The following is a 14,156-nucleotide window of genomic DNA, read 5'->3' on the forward strand; positions in this document are numbered from 1 at the left end:
GCAATGAAAAAAATGCTTATTCTACATATGTTAGAATATTCTCATAATAAATAAAAACAATATTTAAATTGTTATTTCAGATTAATATGAAGTAAAACTAAGACAAGAATATTTGACTTATTTTAAATGCAACATATGAAAATGCTCTCTCATACACATTTAAAAAAAGAGCTTACTGGCATTATAAAAGAAATCTCCATTTTATAGCAGGTTCTTGTTAAATAATTTCTTTCATACAACTAAAGTAAAATTTACCTTACAAAAATTTGATGCATGTTAACTTTCCAGTTCATTTAACATATAGTACATATAAGAAAGAAGAAATATATATTAAAAGTTGAAAAAAGCATTCTTACTATACTAGGACAATAATTTGTTTCCTTGATAAATCTGCAATATTATTTGGTATTAATGAACGACTAATTTATATGTCAGATAAAACTAAATAAAAATACAAATGTATTTTTCATAACATTTCACTAATAGATTTATTAGAATGCATTTTTGAAGTGTCTTGTTACCAAGTGCAGTGATTCTATACTAATCTATATACAAAATGACATTCACAAGTCAATTTACCCATTAAGAAAGACAAAAATAAGAGACATGATGAAAAGTAAATTTGTTAAATGACACAATGTCTATAAAGCACTTTGAAAGCTTTAAAATACTACCTAAGCAATAACTTTTATTATTAAATCTTTATCTTTGTGTCAGATCTATAATTTAATTTCTATAAGGAACACCCAATAAAGATATTCCTTTAACAATGCAGGAGAGCATTTGTTCTTTATATTCTTTATAAATCTGCAATTAATACTCCCCCAAATTGCCTGTGATTAGAAATCAAGTGACTTGTCCAAGGTCACTCAGCCAGAACGTGACAGAGGTAGGATTTGAATCCAATTCTTTGCTGACTTCAAGTTCAGTAATGCTTCTCTTGCTCCATGGTACTGCCATAGATGAGTGGTTCAGAAAGTAGAAAGCCAACAAATACACAACTACAGTAATATTTTAAGAAATTCATGCAAGAGTACTAAGATACTCTTGAGTGAATGAGTGAAATTTAACAAACAGGTAAAGTGTGACACATTTCTCCAAATAAGATCGTGTTTTATTTATTAGGGTCAGTAACCTGAGAATAAGATGGGCCTCTATTTATGCCAAAGACCCAAAGAATAGCTTATAGATTTTAGGTAGTACAAAGAAATCAAGGTAGGTGACATCATGGAATTGAGGACAACATGACTGGTTCTAAGGGAACAATTGACTGATGGAAGTTTAGGAACAAACTCCTTCCTTTCCTTGCTATGACTAAGAAATGTTCATTATTTAAGTGCAGTGTAAGTTTTAGAGATAGCAAACCAGACGTTCTGAAGGATAGCTTGGTGATAGAAGGATAAGAGGCCAGACTCCCTTATGTCCAACAACATCCCTCAAGGTTTGCAAATTTCCTTGAGGCAAAAATAAACATCAGCAAGAGAACTGGATTTCTGAACTTAACCCATTACAGGTCAGCTAAATTTTGAACTAAGTTCAAAGGCAGAGAATCATGACTAAAGCAGTTACAGGACAAAATCAATTAACTTTATAGGTCCAATGTTGATTTTCTCACTATAAATAAATCAGAAATACTAATACATTAAAAGAAATCCTTAATCTGCCACTTACAGAGCACATCATAAACAAAGTCATTTTAATTCAAATAGATGGTGAAAATGTCATCATTTTCATAACAAATATTATCTCACTCACATATTTTCAATGAGATTCAAACAGAAATCGACAAGGAAAAAGTCATTATTTGCCTTTGTTGTTTCATATTTAAGGGCCTACAGACTATTATATAGATGGGCAAAATAACATTTTCATATTTGAATAAAAAATATTAGAATGTTTTTTAAAAAGGAAGTAACAGGCCTAGAGACAGGAGGTCCTAGGTTCAAACCCAGCCTCAGCCACTTCCCAGGTGTGTGACCCTGGGCAAGTCACTTGACCCCCATTGCCCACCCTTACCACTCTTCCACCTATGAGACAATACACCGAAGTACAAGGGTTAAAAAAAAAAAAAAAGGAAGTAAATTTGCTTTTAACATCCCACTTCATTTTAAATGAGAACTTTTTGGGAAATTAAAGTTCTAAAATGGTAAATCCTCTTGAAATATAATTGTGCTCATGCATAAGCTTCAGTTTTATTTCCTTCAATTACTATTTCAATAAAGAAGTATGTGCAACTATAAACTAGATTTTATTCCAAAGTTTCAAATTCCAAATTTCATTAACCAATTTCCTTGTTATCACCAAGACAGAAAACAGAGAAAACAATCTAGTATGATATTTATATGTATTTAATCATTGATTTTGCTAGATGCTAACATTCTCTCAGAATTTTTAAATTTTCCCCCATCATGTTACAAATGCAGAATAGGTCACATATGAGTTTTACTCACCTTGGTGCAAATTCATCAATGCTAAGGCCAGCTTGGAGGCCAGTTCTGCAGTATTCTAAACCATCAGCTATAGTATATGCTAATTCCAGAATGGCATCAGCTCCTGCCTCTTGCATATGGTATCCACTAATGGAAATTGAATTAAACTTTGGCATATGCTATATAAAGAAATTTAAAATAAAAAAATAATTATTCAAAATGAAGTGACTGTCCAAAAAAAAGTAATACAACTTTAAGATGAATAAAGTAAATTGTATGAGTTTAATTTGCATTCATAGTATAGTGCCAGAAAAAAGTAATATTTTTCTATTCTATTTATCTCATGTTAAATGTTGTTCAATAAGAGAGGCATTTATAAGGTGGACTGTATGCAGAAGGAGGAGGAACAGATGGTGAGGAAACCTGTAGTCACATCTTATCATTTCTGCCCCTTTTCCTAAATACCCTATTTCTGTTGAAGGTAACACCATACTTTGTCACCCTGATTTGCAACCTCAGGGTCACTGTAAAGTCTTCATTCTTCCTCAAATCCAACTAGTTTCCAAGTCTATTTGATTTTATTTCCATAACTTATCTCATATCTATCCTTTTTCTCAAATCACAAAGCCTTCATTCTAGTTTCCATATTTATCATTTTTAACCAAGCTTTTAACATAGTTTCCTAACTGCCATCCTAGTGTTATTTTCTCCCCCTCTCCAATCCACACTCCACAAAGCTAGCAAATCAGTATTCCTAAAGCATAGGTCTGTTATCCCCATGCTCAAGAAACAGCATTGTGCCTTTGGTTTCTCAAACATAATATTCCATTTCCTATCTCCATGATTATATACAAGTTGCCTCATAGAACCCAGACCTTCAAATCTCAAGTAAGTACCTCCTATAGGAAACCTACTTCCCGTACTATAGTCTTTCCCAAAAAATTACTTTATATCTACTTTAGATACTTTTTGAAATTTTTATGTGCACGATTTCCCCCATCATCCCCAATGAATGTAAGCTCTGAAAGCAGGGGTCCCATTTTTGTATTTATATCCCAGTGCCTAGCAGAGTAAATGCTGAATGAATTACTGAATGAATAATATATGAAAATTGTTAGAGAAATTGGCAATCTATACTCAAGAGAAATTAATAATCAGAAGAAAATACAATTGCTAACTTTAAATATGTGAATGGCTCACATATGGAATAGGGATTTGACATATGTGACTAAAAAGAGCAGAATTCTAATCAAAGGGTATAAACTGAGGAGGCTAAGAGCTAGGTAGTGTAATGAATGGACTTGGAAGACTCAAATTCATATCCTGACACAGATTTTGTGTGAACTTTGGAAAGTCACTCAATATCTCTCAGCATCAGTTTCCTCATCTGTAAGGATAGATCTGATAATGCCTATTTCATTGGGCTGTTAGAAGAATTAAATCAGAGATGTGTTAATAGCTTTTTAAACTTTAAAGTGCTACATTAATTTTTACTATTATATTATTACTATTATTGGTGTTGTTAACTATTATAAGATAAAAAATGAATACTCCAAGTATTTAAATTTTATAGGATTTAATAACAACAAAAGTGAGAGAGAAAGGGGTTCCTTCAGCCAAGTGAGCAGAGCAAAGAGTCAGAGACCCAGAAGCCTGCCACGCTGGAGCCAAAGGAAAAAAAGCACCACAGCTTGGGTTTTAGCAAATTTATAAACAAACCCATGCCAGGGCAAAAGACAGGGATGCCAGATAAGAGAACCCTGGAAAGAATAAAGAATGCTGGGAAACAGCAGGGTACAAATTTTTAAAACACACACTATGGAGAGTCAGATTTTGGCTCAATCTATGAAAAGTCTTCTTAAAATTTATAAAAGGCCCATCTACAGAAAGAACTCCTATCACTGAAAGTGTAAAAAGAGAGGCCAGATGATTACACATCAGAGACACTGCAAGGAGTTTCTGTATCAGGTAAAAAGCTGAATTAGATTTCTTTTATGTAGTGTTTCAAATTCCCTAAGAAATTAACCTTTGGGATTCAAGAACAAGAAATCTGAATTCTGTGAATTTTGGGGAATTTCTGAGATTATAAATAATTTTGTATTATTTCATATCACTTTGAGTGTTTTTAAATAAAAACGAATGACCAAAAAATATACAATGAATCATTTTTTCTGTGACAGCATTATACTATGTTTCAAAGGTTTTCTACCTTTAAACCACATAATAATAAATGTGTGGTTTCTTATCATTTTGAACCAATATATTAAGGCAATGATTTAAAGCACATCTGGCAACGAGATGACTAATTTCCTTTACCTTTATTGAAATATTTAAAAAATTCTTCATATATTTACTCATTATTATAGATATAGGAAAAGTAATTAATAAGGAATGTTAAGTTTAGTAGCATTTACAAAAGACTATACAACCTACATACTAGATATGTTATATACTATATAACCCAAATACTCTAACACTGGAAAATGACAATAAATTTTATTGTCAGATATGCAGATCTCCTAACAAGGTTAACAGAATTACAGAGAAAGAATCACATCTAACTTGTCAATTTAAGGATTTATGTTGCTTCTAAAATTTATTTCTTGGAATACCATTTATATATGCATAAAGCATACTTTGCTATAAATTTAAGAGTTATTTTATTGGCAAGGATGGCTTGCCACTAGCAGCAGACACAAACTTATATAGAAACCGTTACAAGCAAGAAGTTATAGGTAAAATGACTGATTCTATTTTCCTGAATTTTTGACTCTGCATGTCAGTATTTCCTGCTTTTGCTTCTGACTTGGTCAGTGGATTCCTTAAAACTAGCAATATCTCTATATTGATACTCTCTTTTAATTCTTACAGAATTATTATACTCTTTTCCAATTTCTTGACTGATTTTTTTCTCACTATGTGGAAAAAACAAAGTTCCTGAGAAATGCAGGGAAAATTTTCTGCAATGAAAACATTATTTTTATGGTTCCTTCCATTGGCAATACCCTTTGTTTCTGTGAGGTTAGAGAGTATATCAAAAAGTAGAATATTAGGGGGCAGCTGGGTAGCTCAGTGGATTGAGAGCCACGCCTAGAGACGGGAGGTCCTAGGTTCAAATCTAGCCTCAGACACTTCCCAGCTGTGTGACCTTGGGCAAGTCACTTGATCCCCATTGCCTACCCTTACCACTCTTCCACCAAGGAACTAATACACAGAAGTTAAGGGTTTAAAAATATAAAAAAACAAAAACAAAAAAAAAGAAGTAGAATATTAGAAAAGTAAAAAGAGAGTAAGCATAAATGGTTTGGGATCTCTCTTCCTGAAGCATGAAAGAATAGTAATATTGGGAAATAAAACCAGAGATGACTGATTACAGGGAGTACTGAATGTCAAACTAACAAGTCCTTTGGTAAGGGGCAACATAAGAAGAGCTTAAAAAAAGCTGTATTTTAGGAAGATTAATGTAATCTGATATTCAGTATAATGTATGCAGAAAGTAGGCACTCAATAAGTGTGAACTAAATTACAGAAATATACAAGATAGATCTGAAGGAGAAAAAGACCAAAGGTATAAAAATAAGTTAAGAGATTACTGCAATAATAATCCAAGTATGTGATATATAAGACTATAATGATAGCATCAAGAATGGAAAGGAAGGAAGGCTGCTAGGTGGTTCAGTGGATAGAAAGCCAGGCTATGTGACTCTGGGCAAGTTACTTAATGCTAATTGACTAGCCCTTACCGTTCTTCTGCCTCAGAACTAATACTTGTAATACTTGTATCAATTCTAAGATAAAAGGTAAGGGTTTAAAAAAGAAAAAAAAGAGAGAAAAGGAAAGGAAAGGAACTATAGGTTAGGACTGTGTCAGGTTCATAGTAAGAACTAATTAAATTTTCACTGACTGGCCGATCACTTACAAAGAAAAACTGAAAGGATTTAGTGACTTGGAAATAAGTAGGGAAAGTAAAGGAGTTTAAGGATGGAGTGAACTTCTTTCAATGCTGAATGACAGGGGAAATGATCATGGTATTGATAGAAACAGAAAAATCCAGAAGGAAGATTATGAGTTGGGTTTTTAAATATGTTAAGTCTGAGAGGAAGGTAGAATGCCTAAGGAGAGAGATTAAGAAGTAGTGGAAATTAGTACTGGAGTTCAGGAGCTAAAGGAGTAGATTACAGAATAACCAGGCCAGGAAAAAGATAGGAAAATTGAAAGAAAAAAAAAACCAGGTTAATAATTAAACTATGTTGGAGAAGAGGTAAGATTAATTTATTTGTAGAAATTTATCCACTTTCTCAAAAGACGATAACAGAACTTGTGGTACTGATTTTAAGAAGTCAAAATGCAAATTTTAAGTTACTAAGATCTATTGATACCTTATATGTTAAAAGCCACATTAAAACTTTCAATATGACTTTTGAAATTAAGATACTGTCTCTGTCCTTTAGGATCTTGAATCTAGTTAAAAAGGTGTGGGATATGCACACAAAAGTGACTTACTAAATGTTAATTGGTTCATTAGTTGTTAATTTGAAGTTTCAGAAAATTTAGATATTGCATCTCTGATATTAAGCAATTTTATGTGACAACAGCTCATGAGAAAAAAATAATCTAAATATAGTTTTGCCTATGTCAAGTACTTTGTAATTTTTTTGCTATTACTATAACAACATTTTTATCTTTACAAAAGTAATTTGACTCTAAAAATGATACAAACTGTTTTTGTATTTTGAATTATTATTATTTTTTTAACCCTTGTACTTCAGTGTATTGTCTCATAGGTGGAAGAGTGGTAAGGGTGGGCAATGGGGGTCAAGTGACTTGCCCAGGGTCACACAGCTGGGAAGTGGCTGAGGCCGGGTTTGAACCTAGGACCTCCTGTCTCTAGGCCTGACTCTCACTCCACTGAGCTACCCAGCTGCCCCTGAATTATTTTTTAAAAGAAAAAGAACTTATTAAGGTAATTATTTTCTTTTTTAAAGTGATTGCTATAGTATAAGTAATCAATAATTTATTTACTTATAAATTTTAAATTCTACTTATTAGTTTTTTTAAACTCTTAACTTTCAGTGTATTGTCTCATAGGTGGAAGAGTGGTAAGGGTGGGCAATGGGGGTCAAGTGACTTGCCTAGGGTCACACAACTGGGAAGTGGCTGAGGCCGGGTTTGAACCTAGGACCTCCTGTCTCTAGGCCTGACTCTCACTCCACTGAGCTACCCAGCTGCCCCTACTTATTAGTTTTTAATAGGGCTATATAAGGCAAATTTTTCCAAGTAAAGCAAAACAAAGGATACCTTTGCTGTATATTGGAAGATGTCTGCAATTATCCTCATGGATGGTTCTGGAGGAAAAATGTAAGTATTTCTGACCATGAACTCCTTTAATATGTCATTTTGGATTGTACCAGTTAGTTTTTCTTGAGGTACTCCTTGTTCTTCCCCAGTTACAATAAATGTTGCAAGAATTGGAATAACTGCGCCATTCATTGTCATAGAAACTGACATTTTTTCTAAAGGAATTCCATCAAAAAGAATTTTGGTATCTTCCACAGTGTCAATGGCAACTCCTGCCATTCCAACATCACCACAGACTCGTGGATTATCTGAATCATATCCTCGATGAGTTGCAAGATCAAAAGCAACTGATAATCCCTGTTGACCAGCTAAGTGTATAAAGAAAAGAATATTAGAATAAGAGAGAGTAGTCTTAAACTGTTTTAAATCATATTACAGGGAAATCAGTTAGGCTGGAATTATTATAGTTCCCAAAGTTTTTTTTAGAATTCTTGAACATTAAAGCAACTTAAATTACAGAAGACATCTCATTTTCTAATATACTGGGCCTTTCCCTAAAGGTAGCACCTTTGAGTTCCACACTTCATTACTAACACACTTACTCAATATCGTCACAAAATAAATGTTCCATATTAAGTGAATTTTTTTGGATAACAGCCTTTAAAGAATCAAAACTATTTTATATTTGATAATTTTTAATAGAAGTATTTTGAAAATAAATTGCAGTTACTTACCTTGTAAGAGTATATTGAATGTAGTGAATGTAAAATAACTCTTAGGACTCAAGGTTATCATTACTTATCATGCTAGTATCATTTGTACCTATATAAAATGTCCCTAAACTTTTATGCTTTTTTAGTTGATGACTCTTTTGTTTCCTCCCTGTTAGTTATCACTGCTGATAATCTTCTATAATAAAAAAAAAAAGAACTAAGATGACCAGAGGAAACCAAATAATCAAATCTGTTAAATCAGTAATTTTAATTGTATACATAAGTGTCAATACTAAGCTTTAGCCTAAAGGTGGGTGTACTTTGGCATGTAGACTTACAACAATATCATTTGGTCAAAGGTACGCACAGTGTAGTAACTTTTGGGACATAGTTCCAAACTACTTTCCAGAATGGCTGGATTAGTTAACAGTGCCAACAGTAGAGTGATGTATCTGTTTTTCCACATTTACTCTAGCATGTCAATTTCTGTTTTTGTCACCTTAGCCAATTTAATGGATATGAGGTGATACCTTGGAGAGGTTTTAATTTTCATTTCTCTAATTATATGGTTAATGAGATTGTATAATTCTTCCTCTAAAAACAGCTTATCCACATTCTTTGACTATTTATTAACTGGGACAAGGATCTTACTCTTTTATAATTTGACTCAGCTCCTTATACATATTAGAAATGTTATCTTTAGAGAAAAAAATTTCCCCATTTCCCTAATTCTAATATTTGATCTTGTTTGTAAAAAAAATTTAAATTTCATAAAATCAAAGTTACTTGTTTTGCCTCCTATGAACCTCTCTGTCTTGGTCATGAACTCTTTCTCTATCCATAGAACTGACAGGTCATCTTTTCCCTGTTCCACTGGTTTGCTTATGATGTCACCCTTAAATAATTAATTTAATTTAATTTAAAAATAAAAATAAAATAATTAAAATAAATTAAATAATGTACACATTTTAAGTTTAAGTTGTTATTTTGGGTGAGATGTTCACCTATGCCTAGTTTCTGCCAACTCTTTTCTAGTTTTCCAAAGAGTTTTTTTTAAACATTTATTAATATTTATTTTTAACATGTTTACATGCTTCATGCCCCTACTTTCCCCTTCACCCCCCCCTCCCCACCCATGGCTGACACACATTTCCACTGGTTGTAACATGTGTCCTTGTTCAGGGCCTATTTCCAAATTGTTCCAAAGAGTTTTTAAATGAGTTCTAGTCCCAATAGCTGGGATTTTTGAGTTTATCAAACATTGAATTACCATGCTCATTTGTTTCAATGTATTATATATATTAATGTGCTAATTAATATATATATATATTAATCTGTTCGACTGATCAATCTCTCCAATCTCTCCATTTCTTTATCTAGTACCAAATTGTTTTGAAGACTATACCTTTCTTGTATAATCTCTCATACTATTAGTATCCCTACTTTTTTTTTTTCAATGATTCCCTTCATATTTTTTTATCTTTTTGTTCTTCCAGGTGAATTTTGTAAATTTTTTTTTAATCTATAAAGTAATAGCTCTAAAAAGTAATTCTTTGGTAGTTTGGTTTGGCACTAAATAAGAAAATTAATTTTGGTAGCATTGTTTATGTATCTTTTTATTTTATCTCCCCATTCTACACGTGATATTCCTCATGTTAATTTTGATAAAATTAACAAGTTATTTTTTTTACCTTTAAAATTTGAATATATTCATTCTATATAGCATTACCCCGACTTCAGTTATAAATACATTTCTTGAATCCTCTAACTAGGCTTTTCTCCATTTGTTCTGCTAGGCCAGTGATTCCCAAAGTGGGTGCTACTGCTCCCTGGTGGGTGCTGCAGTGATCCAGGGAGAGCGGTGATGGCCACAGGTGCATTTATCTTTCCTATTAATTGCTATTAAAATTTTTTAAAAATTAATTTCCAGGGGGCTAAGTAATATTTTTTCTGGAAAGGGGGCAGTAGGCCAAAAAAGTTTGGGAACCACTGTACTAGGTAATGGGAGATAAAACATCTTACCCTTGATGTTGTCCTTATAGAATTTATTACTTTCTTCCACAGTGCTAAATCCAGCATATTGGCGGATGGTCCATGGTCTAAAGGTATACATGGTGGGATATGGTCCACGAGTAAATGGATTCATTCCTGGTAACTCTTCGGGTAAATTTTTGGTATCTCTGCTGGAATACAAGGGCTTTATGGAAATTCCTTCTGGGGTGTGCCATATCAAATCTTCTGGATTCTTGCCTTTCAGCTGCTTTTTAGCCAAAGTAGCCCACTCTGGATGTAGGGGGAGTTGCTGATGAAGAAAGCGTTGGCATGTATGCCTTAGAACTGTAGACTCTTTTAGTTGTTTCAGGTAATGTGGAGGAAACAAAAGGAGTCCAATTTTAGTCCTTAACATGACTATTGAAGTTACTTAGTAGGATCAGGAGACAATCTGAGGAAAAATAAAAATACTTCAAATAAACATCTAAGGAATAGAAGTTTCATGAGAATCTAGTGAAAAAGGTAGATGAGAAAAATACAAGAAAAGTTTTTCACATTTTGCATGCGGGAATTGACCATTTTCTCACCCCCATCCCCATCACCTTATTAAGAAACTATGCACAAGGAACTATTCTTAGGATTCCTTCCAAATCTTTTCCTAATAAAATAATTTAATAAAATCCCTTTCTATTCCTAAGTATGATCTTTCAAAGAATAATACTATATAGTGCTAATACCACTCAATGGAAAGAGCAAAGGATCGAGTTCAAGACTAGATTCAAATCCTGGCTATGCTGCTTTCTAATTGTGTGACCTTTATGATCTAAAGAAAGAGGAATTAGATTTGGAGCCATTAGGCCTTAGGTTTTGAATACTGGTTCAGCCAGTCTTACTCAGTCCTTAAAAAAGCGATTTAACCTCTTTGTATATTGTTCCTCATCTCTGAAATGATGATAGTCAAGGTTCCTTCAAGCTTTAAAATCCTGATTATGTACTATTTTTATTCTAAGTCTATTATTGAGTTTTACTTATCTGTTTCATTTACTTTCTGTTTTCTTCTCGATTTTAACTTTTTGATTACAAACTTTAAAATAACATTAATTTGATGTTAGATTCTGAATAATTTTCTTGTATATCTTTATACTTTTAAGTTTACTTAAATAACCAAATATTTTATTAACCAATAGGAGTCAGCCAAAGAAAATACTTGAGCACTTCACAGATCTGTATCCTAATTTTTTATGGATATTCCCTTTATTGTAGGGATTTTTAACATATTTCGAGTAATGGGCCCCTTTGGAAGTCTATGGAACCCTTCTCAGAAAATGTTTTGAATATATAAAATAAAATATATAGTATTGTAAAAAACTAATTATATTGAAATATAGTTATCAAATCTTTTTTTAAGAAACAATTTTATGAGAAATACAAAGTAATGTTCTATAGATAAATATTAGAAATTATATATACTTTTGGAATTGATATAAAAATAGTAATAACTAACATTTATCCAACACTTTAAGGCTTACCCTGTGCTTTATAACTATCATGTCACTTTATCCAATCCAGAAAAACTCATTATCATGTGGTCAATTTGATCATGGGACGTTCTCTAACAAGATAATAAACTAGTGCTAGGAAAACAGAGACACACAGCCTGTCAATGCATTTTTAAAGATGTTTTTATAAAACTTGATTATGTTTTATTGGTAATAATCATTATTTACCAATTGGATGAAATGAACTAAAGAGAGGTTAGAATGCATTTCTCTAAAATATAATCATAGTTAACTTTTATATAACATGTACAATGTTAAAGGTACTATGGTAAATGCTTTAAAATTATTGTCTCATTTGACCCTCACAATAACTGTAGGAGAGAAGTGCTATTATTATCCCTATTTTACAGTTGGGAAAACTAAGGCAGATTTTTTTTTTTAAAGTGACTTGCCCAGAGTCACACAGCTAAGTGTCCGAGGTTACATTTGAATTCAGGTCTTCCTAACTCCAGCTTAAGTATCCTTATCTACTGAGCCACCTAACTAGCAAAGAGGCTTTTTCATATTCACATCTTTTCCCAAGCTATAATCTCTATTCTAGTTTTATCAATAAGAAAATAAAGATGAAAAAGTCCAAAAATAAAATCTTCACTGTAATAATTCAAGAAGTTATTCTGAAAACCGTCTGAGGACAGTTCATATAGGCACAAAGAATAAACAAGTATCACACACATCACATTTTATTGGGATACACTTATGACCATTCTATACTTGGGGAAAATTTGTTCACTAAGCTGAGGAGTTCATTTTCATATATGGACATTTCAACAATTTTTCATTTGATGAGAAATTTTTGATGCTTTTATTTCAGTATTTAGAACATGGTTGGGAAAAGAGACTTCAAGAAACAATTAATGAAAATATAAACCAATACAATTCAAGTTATTAATGAATAGGAAGTAACAAGAGGCTCTAGCTTACAGCCAAAAGCTGCACAGAGAAGCAAAAAACATAGCTAGGTAATGATATGAACCATAAATCAACTTGTGATCATCCACATCCCAGTCATCCACAGCAAAATTCTAATTCCATGCTATCTTGCCTCTGCCACTGAGCAGGGTTTTGAGTCAAATAATCATTTTAAGGAGAGCAAAAACAATTAGTTATGTAAATGTGTTGTGGAAAATGTATTTAAAATATTAATAAAAATATTAAGTTAGTTTTCTACTGTTTGGGATTCTCTATTTTACTGTTCCCTCTTTAAAGTCCCTTCACTTCCCATTATTAAAGAGAAGTAGTTCCAAAGTTGGGATCCTACAGAGTTGTTTTGTTTTTTTAATTTTCGATGAGTGTATTTTAATGTAATAAATTTCCTTTGTAATCTTAGGCTTTTTATTTTATGAATTAAAACATTCCGAGATTTCCCCATACTCCCAAAGAGAAGCTCATGACACATAAAAGAAAAAAAAACAACTTCTAGATAATCAAAAGTTGACTACTTTTTAGTAAAACTGGTGCAGCCAAAGCGTTAGGGTCGGCCACACCTAAGTCAGGTTATCTTGCGGGGAACGGAGTCATCTTTTACTAGAAGCACTGACAGAAACTTCTTTACTGCAGAACAGTGATAGCTACCGGTAAGTATATATGCTTTACAATATCGAATTAAGTTACATGGGGAAGGAGAAGGGTTAAGAAAACTTGAATAAAATCCAGTAGCTTATGATAAGAATAGGATGCTCAATTAACCTTTTCTTCTTAAATATCTGAGAATGAAGGAACAAGCCTGGAACTTTCATTTCAAGGGTTAGAAGGGATGAAAAGGAGGAGGAGGTAAAGAGAAAGGGAGAGAAGAAAACAGAGGATTAAAAGGGCGGGGAAGTGGGCTGTCAAGAGGGAGAGAGTGGGTGGGGGGAAGTGGGGCAGGGGTAGGAGGGAAGAAAAGAGAGTCATGGGAAAAGGAGAGAGACAGTCGTGTGCTTACTTACCGGTACCTATTTAATGGGCCTTTTTGGCCTTTATGGCCTTTCCCCGAGTGGAGTTAGGGTAAGACACTTAACCCTAAACCTATACCCAGCAAGGTCCAGGCCAGACCAATCACTTGGTCCCTCAGCCCTCCTACCAAGGACAGGAAGGGATTGCCCGAGAAAATGTCTTCTGCGCATGCGCAAGAAGAATGTGGGTTGGCAGGAGCTGGGAGTACAGGGGGAGGAGGCTGGTCGCATCCA

At 33.0% G+C, this 14,156-nt stretch overlaps 1 protein-coding gene across 1 annotated transcript in view; it reads right to left on the reverse strand.

The window, feature by feature from the left end:
• Nucleotides 1-13,993, reverse strand: part of MMUT (methylmalonyl-CoA mutase) — a 43,746-nt gene extending 29,753 nt beyond the window's left edge. The window contains exons 1-4 of the mRNA XM_044675772.1: nt 13,917-13,993; nt 10,463-10,883; nt 7,728-8,095; nt 2,451-2,608 (exon numbers count right to left, since the gene is read on the reverse strand). Of these exons, the coding sequence (XP_044531707.1) occupies nt 2,451-2,608; nt 7,728-8,095; nt 10,463-10,847 (911 nt within the window). The 5' untranslated portion in view covers nt 10,848-10,883; nt 13,917-13,993. The remainder of the gene's footprint in view (nt 1-2,450; nt 2,609-7,727; nt 8,096-10,462; nt 10,884-13,916) is intronic.
• Nucleotides 13,994-14,156: the final 163 nt, after the last annotated feature.

The sequence above is a fragment of the Gracilinanus agilis genome, chromosome 4, assembly GCF_016433145.1.
Source record: "Gracilinanus agilis isolate LMUSP501 chromosome 4, AgileGrace, whole genome shotgun sequence".
NCBI classification, from domain to species: Eukaryota; Metazoa; Chordata; class Mammalia; order Didelphimorphia; family Didelphidae; genus Gracilinanus; species Gracilinanus agilis.